The sequence below is a fragment of the Chenopodium album genome, chromosome 7 (assembly GCF_948465745.1).
Source record: "Chenopodium album chromosome 7, dcCheAlbu1.1, whole genome shotgun sequence".
Lineage (NCBI taxonomy): Eukaryota > Viridiplantae > Streptophyta > Magnoliopsida > Caryophyllales > Amaranthaceae > Chenopodium > Chenopodium album.
Window position 1 is genome coordinate 1982416 of NC_137840.1, and position 16896 is coordinate 1999311.

Genomic DNA, 16896 nt, shown 5'->3' on the forward strand with positions numbered 1-16896 from the left:
TCTACCTCTCAAAATAATATACCCAGAAATAGTGTTCATTCTTTTTGATTATTTTGGGAGCAAAAGAAATTATATCAATTTTTTTCTTTTTGAATTCTGGGGATTTGAATTTTCTTTTCTTCCCCTTCCCCTTGAAGGGGAAAATTCCATCTTTACACATTAATATTTTCATCTTCATAAATAATTAATTCAGATATTACAGAGTATTAATTAAACAAATAATTCTGGGCTTGTAATAGATGATTATGAGTTGTTTTTCATGCATAAATATACCCAAAAAGAGGTTTCCTTTTGAAGATGAGAGGCTCTTTAATCCTGATTCTCCCTCTTATTCTTACACTCCAGGTTTCTCTTCTTCTCCCTTTTTTTAATTTTATTTTGTTGTAATTGCGAATTATTAATTTATAATTTGATTTTTTTTTTTAAAGCCATTTAATTGCTTAATAATAAGAAGAAAAAAACAATAGAATTTGTTTTTATCAAGAAAATACATGCACTTTTATCTTGGGGGGACTTAGGGGTTCTAGGGGAGTTGATTATGATACTCGAACTCGGGTTTGTGGGTCACGGTACCCAGTCGTCCCAATGTGGAGGTTCCTAGGTTGAGGTGTCAATTCGGGTCACTAGGTTGAATTCAGTTGGGAAGGGGTGGGGGGTTACTTTCCTTGGACCCTAAGCGACTGGGTCATGTACATGGGTGAGGAGGGAGGCGACTTTCCTTGGGCTCTAAGCGAGTGGGCAGTGATCCTCGAACCCGGGTGTGAAAGGTTTGTGGTTGACACACTTTCAATGTGTTATGCCCATACTTAGAATTAATATTACCTCCGTTACATATTATTTGCAACGATTAGACATTTTCCTCTCTACTTTATGTCAAATCGTTACAAATAATATGTAACGGACGTAGTATAACATTAGATTAGGAAAGAAATTGTTTAACATGAGTGATAAGTTTTTGTAAGGGCACTTTTTTTTTTTAATCTAATTTATTTACAAATCATAAGTGTAACACAAAACATTGTACGTGAGTGTTTATTTGTTTGTAGAATTTTATGAAATTTCAGGGTTTTTTCCATCAGAAAATTGAGTGTAAAAATGTAGAATATCCTAAATCCTTGTGAAATTAGATGTTATGATGTGTAAGATTGAAAATAATTTTGAAAACATTTTTGGAGTTGTTTTTCAAACCAGTGCATTTTGATGCAGATGGGAAGGAAAATTCACAGTTTGAAAATGCAGGTGAGACCTATATAAAAACTTAGTCATGACTCTAAAATTCAAATTAAATTTTGGTGTTATCTTACTTTAAAAATTGATGCAGATCATGATAGAAAAACAGGGTCCTTAGGTGATAAGCAGAATGTGGTTGATACAATAGATGCCACTGCAGCTCAGAGCTTCAGTTTCCGAGACCTTGCAGTCGCGACAAAGAACTTTAGGGAGTCTAATTTGATCGGAGAAGGTGGCTTTGGGAAGGTTTATAAGGGTCGTTTGGATAATGGACAGGTAAATTACCTTTCCATATTAAAATTTCTTACACCAGGTTCAAGCATTTCGAATTCAACCTTTGTTCATAGGCTTAATTTTATGATGTGATCATGTGTTGTTACACCAGTCTTTTATATAGCTGATGTCTGCTGATATTGACTTACAAAGAAATGATGTGATCATTTTGTTTCTCACATGGCATTTTCGTAAATAAACCAACAACTTTATTCAACTTTATTCAATTGTGGAGCCCACAATAATGAAAAAGTTGTTAATTTATTCACGAAAATGCCATGAGAAAAAAATTTGTTTCTCACCATGAGAAACTGGGAATTTCCCCAAAGAAATTGTTACAAACTGAGAAAGAAGTTAGCTTATTTCGATCTTTTCATTATAAATGATTTCTTTTCAATTTGGATCCTTTGAAGTTGTTAATGACAGGAAAAGAATGAGGAAAAGCTATGGAGTCTTAGCTATATGTGCAAAATTCTGAAGAATCTGAACTGATACCTAGCAGAACCAACTTTTTCGTACGTTTAGTGTTATTTTTATTGTTGATTTTCTTATGGAAGATTATAAGTTCAAATATAATTCATTGTGCAATGATAAAAAGAACAAGTTTTATAAAAATAAACTGTTTCAATAATTGTACATTATTTTGTACATACCCCTTCCTATGATCCGAAAAGGGAAATAATAAGCTGAATAAATTCTGAAAATCAAAGTTTTAGATGAACATATCTTTGAAGTCATAACCTCAAGAGAGGAAAGAAAGTGTTAGCTCACTGCTGATATATAAGCCTCAAGCTAAGCTAAAAATCTAGCTTAAGGCGTCTCTCTGTTTGCGACTTTCTGCAGGAAAAGTTTCTATGATAAAAAGATCTAGCTTAAGGCGTCTCCAGTTTTATGGAATGTGATTATGTGATGTGTTGATATATATAGTAACAGCTTTCTTACCTCATCGCCCCTTTACTTTTTTTGTTCTGCTTTTTATACAGTTAATTGCTGCTAAAAGGCTTAATTTGGACAGCCTTCAAGGCAATCAGGAGTTCATCATTGAAGTTTTGATGTTAAGCTTGCTGCATCATGAAAACCTGGTCACTCTGATTGGCTATTGTGCTGAAGGCGATCAAAGAATCTTGGTTTATGAGTACATGCCCAAGGGCAGCTTGGCTGACCATCTTTTCGGTAACCATTTGCATGTTTTCCTGTCACAAACAAGACAGCAATTTAAGTTTCTTACTGCTGTTTCATGGATCATTATCATTATGTAATGTCATTTCGCTTTCTAATTGTTATTTTTTCCTAGATCTTGAGAGTGACAAAGATGCCCTGGATTGGAATGCGCGGGTAAAGATTGCTGCTGGTGCTGCACGCGGACTAGAGTATCTACACTGTGTTGCAAAGCCACCTGTAATCTATCGCGATCTCAAGTCAGCCAACATCTTGTTGGATAACGAGTTCAACCCAAAGCTCTCGGATTTTGGACTTGCAAAGCTCGGTCCTATGGATGACAATACTCATGTGTCAACAAGGGTGATGGGAACATTTGGATATTGTGCTCCGGAATATGCTATGACTGGAAAACTTACCTTAAAATCTGACATCTTCAGTTTTGGCGTAGTCTTATTGGAAATTGTTACAGGAAGGAAGGCATTCGACATTACGAAGAGGCATGGCCATCAGAGTATAGTTGTTTGGGTAAGATTCAAAAGCTGAAATTTTAATTTTCATTACGTGAAGCAAGAATAAGTCTCTTTTGATCATTAAATTAACTTCTTTAATCTTCAAATGGTTGCAGTCTCGTCCCTATTTGAAAGATCGACGAAAGTACATTGACATAGTAGATCCTCGGCTGAGGGGGAAGTTCCCTACCCGCTCTGCCCGTCACCTGATTGCTGTTACCTCCATGTGTTTAAACGACGAACCAAACCTACGACCCTGTATGAGCGACATTGTGGTGGCACTTGACTACTTAGCCAATGAATGCCAGTCACCCCCAAGTGCATCTTCAACTGCCCAAAGTACCCCGACACGTTCGAGCACTTTGACAACGGAACAGCAGGCTAATCCCTACTCTCCAAAGAAACTCTCCTCAAAGGAGGACTCTCCAAGCAAGCACACAATTAAATGAGGAGAGGACAATCAGTCGAACTAAAATGAGATGAATGCATTTTCGTCAGATTAGTATGCTCATCTAATCCCTTAATTTGCTTAGAATCAAGGACAAGAAAAATTCATAAAATGGAGAGGATATGGAGCAGTTTTTTTATGTATAAGATGGAAAAGAAATCTATATATGCTTTGCAATAAAAATCGATTAACATCGCAAAAAGATATAATTTGTTTTGCCTCCATATTAAAGATTGAAATGGTAAGCAACAATATACATATCCATTCATGCTCCACAGACTTCATAGTTTAGGTAAAACCAATTACAGCGCTTGTGCGTGAAAATGCAAGCTTATAGAACCACAACAATGGCCCTGGTGAGCTGAAAGGTATTGGACACACCCAAAGGAGTGATGTGCCTCCACAATGTAATGCTCGTCCATATGTGCCTTGAAATTTTTTCGAGATTCATAACTAGTTTTTCGCTACAAGATGTGCTGGTCAGAATTATATAGGAGATTTGCTAGTAACAGTTACTTCCAACAGTACGAAAATGCAATATGCTCCTACTAGTTCATCCATTTCACAATACATGTCATGCGTGAATCTAGATTGACTAATAAATAAGATAACATAAAAGAACAAAAGAAATACTTCATAACTCATCTTTTAATACTAGCAAGATGAATAAGATTTAACATAAAAGAACGAAAGATGTACTACGTATTTCACAAGGCTTCCAAAACATTTGAGATGATAGTCATGAGACCCTCTAAACAGATTATCACCAACTTATCTGGGAAAAGTTGCTGGTAGATTGCTAGATCATGCATTAAAAAAATCCTCATAAACTCGCGGTTGATAAAGTGAGATCAGAAACTTCTTTACTAATCAAGCAACATGAAACTTAATAATTGAAAATGGCAAGCAGGTCTTGGAAGCATAAAAATTTAGCAATAAGTTCCTATCTCAAGTTCTTTAACAGCAACTTTGAATACATTCAAATAAGAATTCGAATAAGTTCCCGGCAACATACCGTATCTAATTCAGAAGGAAGCAAACATCATTTCCCCGAACTAAGCTCTAGATAGCATATTAATGCCGGCCATATAGGAAGTACTGAGTTCTTTAACAGTAACTTTGAATACATTCAAATAAGAATTCGAATAAGTCCCCGGCAACGTTTTCTCTAATTCAGAAGGAAGCAAACATCATTTCCCCAATCTAAGCTCTAGAAAGTATATCAATGCCGGTCAAATAGGAAGTATTCAAGATAGGAACGGCAGTTGAAAGTAGGGTGCTTCTCATAGGCGAGCAATGACAGCTTCCACTTCAGCAGGAGTATACAAGTGGTAGGTTGGGGAAACCTTAGCAATGTCAACATTGTTTGGTGTCACCTGCAATATAAAAGGAGGGTTAGAGTGTTAGACTGTTAGAGCACCAATGACACAAACCCTTTCTCACAACTAAACTATAATCAAGGGCGAAAAAATACCTTTTCCTCCATAACCTGCTTCAAGGTCGAAAGAGCTATGGTCTCAGCTTCTTGAAATGTCAAATCCTGTTGTGGAAAAAACAAAGAGCCTGGTGGATATAGTTTCACAAATACTACAATGAAAGGCTTTCAAACTCCATAACTACTGTTTTATAATATTAATAGAATTTTTGTGGATTCCTTCTGGATTCCATATTGTGTAGATTACCTCCTTTAGCAGATTGTACAATTTAGAGCTTTGTTCACTTATCTAGATCCAAGGTATTGCATAAATGTCCAACACAGGTATAGCAAGGTAATTAGAGAAACCAAGCAACAAAGAAAACAAGAAGATAGGATTAATCCTATTTACAACTTTTTGACCATCTTCTGAATCTCAGGTTTCTTGTCAATAGGCTTTCTGATAACTGGAATCTTCAAAGGAAGCAGAAAAATTGTTGGCTAAGTAGGATACCAGGAGGTGGTTCTCAATTTTATTGGACTTTTCAAAGTCTCTTATTAGGAGAAGCATATATACTGTGTAATCGTGTATGTTTAAGTGTTTCTAGCAGCCAATCATAGTTATTTCACCAATCAAAGTTTGTTGAACAAGAGCTTTTATGTTTAGTTTTACGAGAAAACCTTTTATGTCAATTCTGTTAAAAATAAAAAAGACACCATTTCACCTGATTCCGGCGAACAAGTCTAACATATGACATTTGACTTCCCTTTTCTCCATATATTAAACAAGTCAAACATAATGACTGGCACATGAAATACGCTCACAATATAAACCCCATTTCCCCCACAATCACTAGCCTATCTGGCTATAATCTCTTCTTTCTTCCCTATTTAACTTCAACACCATTGAATTCCCACCCCTCCGCTGCTTGTATTTGAACACAAGAGAGCATTTCCTCTCATCATTCACCTTATCTTAACACAAGAGTCGGGGGGAAAAAAAATCTAATTGAAGGGATCCCAGTAATTTGGGCAGGACATTTGACTGACAAGTAATAGTGTTAAATTTCTTCAATTGTTTTATTTGGGCTTAAAAAATTTTGATGACTTGAATTTTGCAATGTGTAACCGTTTGTTTCACTTATAATGCCTTCAAACTCTGCACCATCAAGCCTTTAGGACTCGTACAATGCAGATGCAATCTTCATTTTGCACAGATGAAATGGTGGACTGTTGATTAACCAGAAACAAGTTTCAGACCATATAAGGAAGAGAATTGACAGAATGGCAAAGGGAGGTTACCCGTAAACTGACTTGACCCAAAAAAAAAATGCTAATTGGGCTGGAAATTCAATATATGTTAGATTTGGGAATTGAACAAGAAAGATAGGGAAGACAAGAAATATTTAATGGGTTAGATGATTGAGGGGGTAATTTTTCATTTTTTAAGGTTTTGACAACAATCTTGGGATAAGGACTACCACTTCAGGGCCATCGGCGGCAACCACCATGTCAATGATATAATTAAGTACACCACGAGCATCGCCTCACTGGAAGGATCAAAAGCCCTAACCTTTAGATCAACTCTGTTCAACCAATGGCTCCAATTTGAGGTACTTGTTCGTTATTCGCCGGCATTGGTGAGCTTCGTCATGTAGCTATGATGGTGGCCAGCTGCTTCTATTGGGCAGCTATAATGGCGGAGAGATATGGAGGTGAGGAGATAGTATATAGAAGATAATAGCAGAGGAGAGTTAACTTTTTTTTGTTTTTACTAGGGAAACGGTTACAGTAGGGGAGGTGGGTAATTATTGACCCCCTTATTTAGGGGAATAGGTTACCCAGATCACAACTGTAAAAAATTTCAGAATTATTACTTTTTTTTCACCCTCCCATTACAATAAACACCTATTCCAGAGCAACCCCTAAGAGAGACTAAGTTTTAATTGTGAGAGCAAATCATGCACAAGAGTACATGTACAAAAAAGGAGGAGAAAATGATCAGAATTGACTATTTACCAAAATTTGGTGAAAAGGCACCTTTTTTAATAAATTTGACATAAAAGGTGATTTCCCATAAATACAATTATAGAAGGTGTTATCTTATATTTGATAGATGGTCCTATCAAATAATTTTCAATATATTCCTGTCCCAAATTTTATTTGAAGGTCAGAGCCTCCCAAAAAAGGATAAATGCTTTCACTGGAACAAAAACTAAAGACAATTTAACATTGGTCATAACTTGCAGAACCAACAGCCAGAAAAAGGAATACTTAGAATGTCAGATGCTTGGCTATTGTTGTAATTAAAGTACCGAGATACGGAGTTATTTGTTTCACAACAAAGAGATTTTATCTTTAAGGGATTTAAAGTTTAGACTCTTAGAGGTTTAAGGAAAATTTGGAAGACAGCACCTGTCCAATCTCAATCTAAGAGCATTAACAACTATGTTAATTTAAGGAGCAGAAGGAGATCAGATAGTTCTCTGGCAAAGCTCAATATTTGGGTTAGTATCATGAAATAAACAGGACAATTTCCAACACAAATTTTTTACTCCCTTCGATCCTATTTGTTTTTCCCGTTTCCAAATAGGAAGAATCAAAAGTTGTTCTCATATTAAATCTTTCAATATATGGTCAAAATACTCCCATCCCTATAATTATTTGGTTAATGTGCCAAAATCTATTACTCCCTCCTTCCCGAAAGGTCACGTTTGGTGGTTTTACACGGTTAATAAGGTGAAAATAAGATGGTGGAAAGCAATAATTGGATGCCACATATATCAAATACTAAGGAATTAAATCAACTTTGAAAATAGGAATATTTGCATTGGGAGTAGGTAAATATTTTTGTAAATAGGAATAATCGCATCGGGACTATAAGAATAATTTGATTAACGGGAATAGTTACATGAAAAAAATGTATGTATATGCGAAATGTGTAAAAAAAATTAATTATTTTAATCTACTCCCTCCATTCTAAAAGAGGGTTAACGTTTGCCCTTTTTGGCGCTCCCCTTTAATGGTTATGTTCCAATTAATCTTTTACACAATTCCCACATACATACATATTTTCCATGCAACTATCCCCATTTATCAAAATATTTACATATTCCCAAAGCATCAATTCTTATTTACAAAAAATATTTACCTACTCCCAATACAAATATTTCTATTTTCAAAATTAATTTAACACTTATTTTTAGGGGTGTAAATGAGTTGATACGTTCATGAACTACTCGCGGACAAGCTCAGTCAAAACTCGATCAAAACTCGTTTGTTAAACTAACAAACAAGCTTGAACAAAAGTCTTAAGCTCGTCAAACAGATGAACAAAGCTCGAACAACATCATGTTCGGCTCAATAATGTTCATGAACTACTCGTTTAAGTTCAATTAAAAGCTTTTTCATGCCTAAATAAAACTCGGTCAATTTATATATCTTTTACTCATACATATTTGTAAAGAGTACCTATTATTTCATTACATATAGGCATGAAAACTCTTTTATTACCTTTTTCTATAGAACGAAGGAAACATCTTATATAAAACTTAAAAGAAATCTTTTTTGTGATGATAAACTATGGCTCGTTTATATAATCAAGCCCGATTTAAACCTGTTTAAGCTTGAATTTATACTCGAAATGCAAACGAGTGTGTTCGTGAACAAAACTCGAACAAGCCAAATTGTTAACGAGCCAAGCTTGAAAAAGATTTTTAAAAGCTCGTTCAAGCTCGGGATTGTTCGAACACGAATAATTCTTATCAAGCTTATGAACAGATTGAAACTCAGCTCGACTCAGATTGTTCGCAACCAAACTTATTTTCCACTTTCTTATTTTCTTTATTAACCGTGAAAAACCACCAAACGTAACCTTCTTCAGGAACAAAGGGAGTAGGAAATAATTAAAACATAATCAGTAAAGACGAGCGCTTAAAATAACAAATGTAATCGTCTTTTAGGAACAAGGAGAGTACCTTTTTCACTTTTCCATACAACTTTTAAGAACAATTTCCATCTAACTTAATTTCCTCATGCATGATTCCAATTATTTAATCATCATTCGGTCTTCCCAATCATCATATCAACTACCATGTCCCTTTTTTTTCTTAATTTAAGTTTAATGTAAAAAGTAGTCTTTATTCCCTCCATTACTTTTCTACAGTTACATTTGTTTTTTTTTACGCGGATATTAAGAAAATAAAAAAAACTTTGGATGTCTGTAAATGAGAATATTTGTTGTGGAATTAGATAAACATTTTGGTAAATGAAAATATTTGCTTAGGGAGTAGATAAATATTTACATAAATGGAATAGTTACTTTGGGGTTATGTTAATATTTGGTAATTGGAAATAGTTGCATTGGAAGTAGGTAATATGAGGATAAGTGTATTGGAAATGTGAAAATATGGGGGGAAATGTATAAAATTAATATTCTACTTTAGAAAATTTTAGAAATGTAACCATCAAAGGAAAGCCCAAAATAAACATGACAAAAAAAGTGATGGAGGGAGTATTATTTAAATTGTTTCTATCATTAAGTTTTACTTTTCTTCCCGATTCCAAATGAAATGAACAAATAGGATTGGAGGGAGTCATTTATAGCTCATAGAATGATATTATCTTATTGCTACCTTTAAGAACCAGTTTTGGAGCCTTGTTAGTAACTTTTTAATTGGTGCCTGAAATAATTTGTACACATGGATTTCTGTAGGTCTTCTTCTTCTTCTTTTTTTTTCTTTTTTTTTTTCTTTTTTTTTTTTTTTTGCAAGAGTTTAACTCTATAAAAGGCATCTCAATTGAGAAAACCTTAAAAGGAGATACTCTTGTTTGGTAGTGTTACTATTACCCTAGCCGGTAATATTAGCCAAGTTTGGGTGCGCTTTTTTTTTTGGTCATTTATACTTCAATAATATCATTTCCTTATCAAAATAAAACTTGACATTCAAAGTTTAAATAGCAACACCGAGAGCATCTATGGTAAGGTAACCAGTTCACCTCACTCCTATGTGAGAGATACCACATAACATGCAGTGGACATACCTTTCTATATTGCTCCTGCAAATTGCTGTCTGCACCTTCAGAACCAGAACCAATAGCCTTAGCACTGCACTGCCAAAATGTACCAGATGGATCTGTATGATACCTGTATGAGAAAGAGTTTCATCTTACATCAAAAAAAGCCCTAAAAAACAAGTAGATCACATGCCAAAAACTAAGAGATATCCTCTGCATATACAAGATATCCAATAAGTACACTTACAAGCTGGGTCCATTTTCATCATGACCTGCAATGAGAAGAGATACACCAAAAGGACGGGACTGCAAATACATAAAGTTTTACATTAGAAACAAATGGGACAGAAAGATCCCTACAGTAGAGGAAACATTGACTCTCTGTAACGCAATTATAGGAGTTCATATCACCATAGAAGGGGGGTGAAAGAAACAAGCAGTAGGGTAATGGGAAAGAAGGGAATCAGCAAATGGGCTTCTTTGGAAGTAGTAAGATTATATAGCTAGTGTAGCTGGAGTCAATTGTTCTACTCAGAATAGCACTTGGCACCAAGAAGATGAAGCTTTTTTTGTTAAAGCTTTGCTGGAACTGCTCTCTACAAACACAGAATCAAGAAATGACAGTTTACTAAAGTAAGATTCTGGGTAGGTAACATCTCCTGAGAGAGCACTACCCTGTTGCAAAATCCAGGAGTTTCATAATCTTTTCTTTTTTTTTTTTTTTTGACAAAAGGAGTTTCATAATCTAGTCTTTGCAGTAAATGCACTAAAACATACTCATATCTTCCAACTCCCCCGAACACCAAATTTAAGATGAAAAAAAAAAAAAACTTGATTTGTGTGAATTGTTCAGCAACAAAACTAAAAGATACATAATGATTTATGTGGCATCTAGCATCATTGGTGGAATAAAACCCAAGTTCTCCACAGTTTATTTAAATAATTTATGTAGTTTTGGGGCAAGAATGAGAAACAACTACAATTTCTATAGTTACTTCAATTTTTCAATTACTTCCTATCTTTACGTTGGGGAGATAGGGAGAAGTGATCCCAATTCGCACATACCCATGACACACAATCGTTTTGAATGCCCGCTTGAATATTTAATACTTGCACTACATCCTAGTTCCATAGATTTATTCAATAATGAAACAATACAGCCTACCTCCTAGCTGCAAATACAAGGGATGAAGGAAGTCAACTAAAGTTTTAAAGAAAAGGCAATTCACCATTGATTCTTCGTCTCCTTCTCCAAAGCGCAGTGCTAGATCACACAAAGCTTGTGTGGTAGATTCAACATTCATTGGCTCACCATAAGAGAATCTGTGATTCTGTTGCAAGGAAATGGAACAAAACAATAATATTTCTGCCCATATTGCACTTATAAAATAAGTTCACAATAAACCAATGACTAAAGATGTTAAATTACCTGGGTCTCCACCCTTGCATGCTCAACAAGTGTGCGAGCATCAGCAATCAATCCACTCATAGCACACCCAATATGCTCATCAATTTCCATGATTTTTTCAACACTGCTAGGCTCCTGAAAGAAATTCAAAGACAGTAACGCTAAGAATCAATCTTTCACACAATGAAAAAATTGAATCACCATAATTCACAACGTGAACAAGAAAAAAATAATTAATATCAAATCTTTGCCTCCTAAGTTAATATAATTGGCAGGACTAGCATATTACCTAATTGTTCCATGTCAAGGATACCTAGTGGCATTAAGCAATCAAAATTATAAATGTTTAACCAGAAATTTATGCTGGAATTTCACAAAATTTTCAAGCAACTAGCAATCTCTATGATTTCCTAAATCTTCTTCCGAGATGTAAAGAGCCTAGGATATTAATGCTTTACTCTTATTGTGAGAATATCGAAGGTCAAAAGGCTCTCATGATGGTCAAAAGACTCAAAGCCCTCTTTCTGTCACTTAAGAATCTAGAAGATGGCTAACAGAAGCCAACTTACTTTTTTGCTTAGCATTTATAATAGATATTCTTCCATAATTAACCCATGGAACTCAGAATAATTGAAAGGTGTGTAACATCAAACAAAGACAGTGGAGCTGTTATTGTTTTGTATCAACACTCTCTATATCATCGCGCAGCCATTAAGGGAAGGAAAGTCAAAAGGACAACAACCTCACAAGTAGAAGTTAAACCTTCACTATGATGAATCCAACACTGTCCTTCATCCTATTTTAGGTCTATATTCTCTTTGCAAGTTATAGTTGTCTAATAGTGTAGGTAATATTTATTCTGGATTCATGCTTACATGGTGTAGAATACTTGGTGACTAAAAATAAAGACAGCATATATCCATGAAGAAAACGAAAATATCATGAACTCAAGCATATAGTATTTTATCTACAATTTTGACTAAAGTCAAGTATAGCCAAAACCTAACACTTGTCTTTAGCAACACAATAGACTCAAAAGGAAAAGTTGAACTGTCAACCAAGCAAGAAACCTCTACCCTCAATAATCTGCTGTTTCTTTCAATCCAAGCCCACCGCCAGACTGCCAACATAAACATTATCCACTCATCAGCCATCAAACCTTTCTTCATCCTTCTTTTCCATTCCTCAAGAACACTTTTCACAGAATGAGACTCAACTCATACCAATCAAAATTAAGGATCAGTGACAAAGAAATAGAATCCAAGAATAGAAAGGGATGAGGTTAAGCAACAGACTCTCCTCTTCATTTAAGAAAACAAAGGCAAGCAAGATTGAACTCCAGAACATTATCTATGGGGTCTTTTATTTTTCTTATTGACTCCTACAGTCCTATTATCCATACATAAAAATTTGAGAAGCCTTCATCTTTCAAATTTCATTGGCAAGAAATTCAAGACAAAAATTTCTTAAAAAAACTTTGCAAAAATTCTTGACAGAAAAGGAACCATTCCCATCATATAGCGAACATAGTTTAATTATTTCCATCAAGTTCTCCCTCAAAAGAAAGTATACAGAATCCTTAAGATTGAATATTTGAAAATAAACAGCCAATGCTTTTTGATTAATCTTTTATGTTGCCACCTTGTAAGCAATTGCCTCCTTAAGCAACACAATTTTCAATAGATCTGGAAATTAAACCTCTAAGGGGATGTTTGGTTCACAGAATTTTGGTATATGGTATGGGTTTAGAATGGCTAAAACTCATACCATGTGTGTGTTTGAGAAATTTGTAAATTTGAACCCATACCTCAAACCTTCAAGGTGTGGGGTTTAGAAAACCAAGGAGGGAAGTGGATTTTGCTCATACCAAACCTTAAAATAAAAAATACATAAATAAATAGAAAATAAAAAAAATAAACCATTCCAAAATATTTACCAAACATTTGGTATTAAGTATCAAGGTCCAAACAAATACCCCCATGGTTTCATTCCTTATTCCAAACACATAGCAGCTTGTGGACCAAATGCCTATAAAGGCTATTCTACACCAAATGTCATGCCAAAACCATCTTCCCCTTGAAACTATTTTAGTAAATGAATTTTTTAGCAACAGAAAAATAACCACCCTTATCAATGATCTCTAATACGTTTACTATTCTGGAAAATTACATTCAATATCAACAACAAACTAAATTCAATTTTGAAGTTGCTTTCATTTTCAATTAGACCAAACTTCTTGGAAATAAATACACTACACCAGCAAGTTTTCTCTTCGTGAAAAGATGTTTTACAAATTTTCTACTATCTTTATTTCATATTATGTGCTTTATTAAAAATGGATGTTACACATTAAATGCAACAAATGTTTTATTCCCTTTTTAAGTTATCATTTCTCTCTCTCTCTTCATCACATGCATCCCTATCTTTCTCTCTCCATTTAATACTCATAAAAAAAAATTGCCTAGGAGTCCGTGTAAAGGACTTTGTTGCACATAATACAAAACGGAGGTAGTATAAGTATGTTGCTTGCATTATTGTCTTGAGCATACAAGGGTTCCTCTTAATAAGGTTAATGTACAATATCTTGCAGCCCAATTTCCAAAAAGAGGCTTTTTTTTAGCCTCTTAATTATTCGATCCCAAATAAATTTGCTTTTGAATGGGGCACAAGAGGAAGGCCTAAATATAAAGATGTTTTGCCAGACCCAAAAAAAACTGACAAAGAAAGAAATTTTGGAACTTCAACCATCTGTTAAATCCTAAAATTGATTCACTACTCAGTAGAACTGATGTGAAGTAACCCAAGTTTTATAATAAGCAGCCAGAAAGCAAACAAATAAACAATTAACTATGGGAAGAAAATGTCTTTACTGCATACACTTTTGCTTCCAGAAGACCAACATTATTAATAGTATTCACCAATTTTCTCAACAAAGAAGTGTCACTTGTATATGAAAATATAAACTTCCATCTCTAGAGTCCTAAAGACATCCTACATACACAGTACACACGTTTTCCTCATTATTATTGACCAAGAACCAAGTTCAAGTAGCCGTTTTTAATCAAAAGCTATACACTCACACGCCTTATAATTTCTTTCACTCTGCAAAAACATTTTACCAAAAATAAATAAATATAAACAAAATGAAGTACATTTATTGATTTATGCCTTTATGATGCCCAAAAATTCCTCCAGAGCATCTTCAAGTATAGAGTCCTATCGACACCCTACGTGTATACATCTAACTTGAATTTATTGATCGGGAACTAAGTTCAAGAAGCAATTTTCCAATAGCTACGCATTCACCCTTATAACTTCTTTCATCAAGCAAAAACCAAACTATTCAAATCCTATTTAGTCTATCTGGAGGAGAAGCTAGGAGAACTTGGTTCACTTCGGCTTTTGTTGATGCCATGTGAATCGCTAGAAACATGTAAAGTGTTGGCATTCTTGCTATCTCTTGAATGCTTTGATCCATCTATGAATGCTAGTTCATTACCGCTTATATTCAACAAAAATTCACATAAAGGAAGATCCCTTGCAGCAAAAGTTTCCACTTTCTACTTCAGCAAAAGGGGCATACTGACACAGTCAAAATAAATAGGCATGAAAGAGGGTTTAACATTAACATTGTTCTTGATAAATATTAGTAACCATGTAAGTTGAATATACCAGTAATGGAGAGGTGATACGTTTTTCGACAGCAAGCACAACACCTTCATTAGTCCTTATCCCAATTGCAGTTGAACCCAACTGTATTCAGATGAAGATTAGAGAATATGTTAACACTAAAATCGTATCGCATACACCGGGGATGATCCCGGTCACGCCATCCAACAATAATGACACATTAACACACAAAAAACCAACAAAAAAAATACCTTGATAGCTTCAATTGCATATTCAACTTGAAACAATCTCCCTTCAGGAGAAAAGGTGTTGACTCCTCTGTCATACTCAGTCCTTCATTGGCAACAACATGAACAAATAAGAGAATTTGTCAAAACCCATAAATGATTCGAAATGAATTACAACATAAATCAATCAATGTTTCAAAACTCAATTTAATTACCTGGTGAGAAACATCCTTAATTATAGCAGAAAAACAAATGTCCTGTGAATCAATCGAGATTCATTAGGTAATTAATCAATCGATAAAGTAAGGAACAATTAGGGTTAGGGTTTATCATTTTGAATCAGAAATCAATCGAAAATTCTTCAGAAATTGAATCTATTACAATGAGAAAAACAGATTATACCTGCGAAAGATTAGAGGACGAACCGATCTTATTGCAAATTGTTGAGCTGAATTAGTGAGAATCCCCCTTCAGTGTTCTTGAGCTACTAATTTTGAGCTTCAAAAATGTGTCCAAAAACTAAGTAATTGTGGAATTAAGAATAAAATTGAAATCTTGTCATGCAAGAAAAGGGAAAAGGGAAAAGCAACAAATGCTACCTCACTTACCTCACTTTTTCACAGTTGGGTTCACTCAACGGAGTCCTATACTTTTTCAGTTGGCAACCAATAGGCCATGGAGGGTAAGCTGGCTAACACAAGTTAACCAACAATCGGTGGTCTGTGCTAAGGTGAGCATGGGTCGGGTATCCAAACCATCGCGATTATCGAGTCAAGTACTCCGTATCTAGTAATCAATAACTCTAACTATCATATCCACATCAATACTCAATGAGTCAATATGTATGGTATCCAAATATGAAAAGATAGACCATAAAATTTAGTTACTTCATTAATAATTGATAATAATATATCTTCTATTTCTTTTAATTGACACGTTTGGACTTTTGTGCAGTATTCACGTAACTTACTTTGACTTCTATTTTGTGATTCAGTGTTGAGAAAAACATAATTATGTGGGTCTTGTTAGATTAATATCAACTTCCCAAATGTCAACTTTTTATTATGTTTGCTAATACATAGTTAAATATATTTACAATTAAGTATGCGTTGGAAAACATGCCTATATATAATGTGTCAACTAATATGAATTGAACAAAGTACTATTTATTCAAGGAAATTTTGTCTATAACTACCCCAAATATAGGATCATTTTTTAACCCTCTTTTTTTTATTTTTTTAGAATTACCCGCAAGTTTGGAAACGTTTGGGTAACATTACTCAATAATGTTTTCTGTCCAATTAAGACGTTATCGGGGCCCACTTTTTCACTTTCCCACCTAATTAACTCCCCCCCAAACTACTTTATCTCATCATCTCTCCTCCCTAATTAATTTTCCCTCCATTATCGCCCTAAAAATCCGAGAGAAGATAATCAAACAATTGAATACAAATTCTTAGTAATTTAGGTAATGATTCACACTTTTCTTTTAATTCATTGTTTCTTGTATATGTGACAAGTGTTATTTATGTCGCTATTTTTAGGAGTTTTCTAGTTAGTTTTTCATAGTTTTTATTTCT

The 16896-nt window shown here is 34.4% G+C and overlaps 2 protein-coding genes across 3 annotated transcripts; one reads left to right on the forward strand and one right to left on the reverse strand.

Annotated features, from left to right (window-relative positions):
* LOC145640776 (putative serine/threonine-protein kinase PBL21) lies at positions 1–3813 on the forward strand. Its single transcript, XM_081692008.1, has 6 exons — positions 1–345; positions 1207–1239; positions 1322–1506; positions 2487–2676; positions 2798–3189; positions 3290–3813. Exons 1-6 carry the CDS (start codon positions 240–242, stop codon positions 3620–3622), a joined length of 1239 nt encoding a protein of 412 aa, XP_081548134.1. The 5' UTR covers positions 1–239; the 3' UTR covers positions 3623–3813.
* Positions 3814–4534: 721 nt separating this feature from the next.
* Positions 4535–15895, reverse strand: LOC145638785 (proteasome subunit alpha type-5-like). 2 transcript variants are annotated; one of them, XM_081689815.1, is made up of 10 exons: positions 15742–15895; positions 15532–15573; positions 15341–15422; positions 15132–15212; positions 11481–11594; positions 11281–11382; positions 10299–10357; positions 10079–10181; positions 5096–5161; positions 4535–4997 (listed from the first exon to the last, which is right to left on the reverse strand). In XM_081689815.1, exons 2-10 carry the CDS (start codon positions 15543–15545, stop codon positions 4905–4907), a joined length of 714 nt encoding a protein of 237 aa, XP_081545941.1. In that variant the 5' UTR covers positions 15546–15573; positions 15742–15895; the 3' UTR covers positions 4535–4904. The 2 variants fall into 2 exon arrangements, with proteins under 2 accessions (XP_081545941.1, XP_081545940.1); XM_081689814.1 differs by having other exon boundaries at positions 15719–15895.
* Positions 15896–16896: the final 1001 nt, after the last annotated feature.

Excerpts from the sequence above, each read along its gene's own strand:
- LOC145640776 (XM_081692008.1), top strand. The coding sequence starts at position 240 with ATGATTATGAGTTGTTTTTCATGCATAAATATACCCAAAAAGAGGTTT. Across the intron at positions 1,507-2,486 it reads GTCGTTTGGATAATGGACAG|TTAATTGCTGCTAAAAGGCT; the intron begins GTAAATTACCTT and ends CTTTTTATACAG. Across the intron at positions 2,677-2,797 it reads CTTGGCTGACCATCTTTTCG|ATCTTGAGAGTGACAAAGAT; the intron begins GTAACCATTTGC and ends ATTTTTTCCTAG.
- LOC145638785 (XM_081689815.1), bottom strand. Across the intron at positions 11,595-15,131 it reads GTATCACCTCTCCATTACTG|GAGCCTAGCAGTGTTGAAAA; the intron begins GTATATTCAACT and ends AATTTCTTTCAG. Across the intron at positions 4,998-5,095 it reads AGCAGGTTATGGAGGAAAAG|GTGACACCAAACAATGTTGA; the intron begins GTATTTTTTCGC and ends TTTATATTGCAG.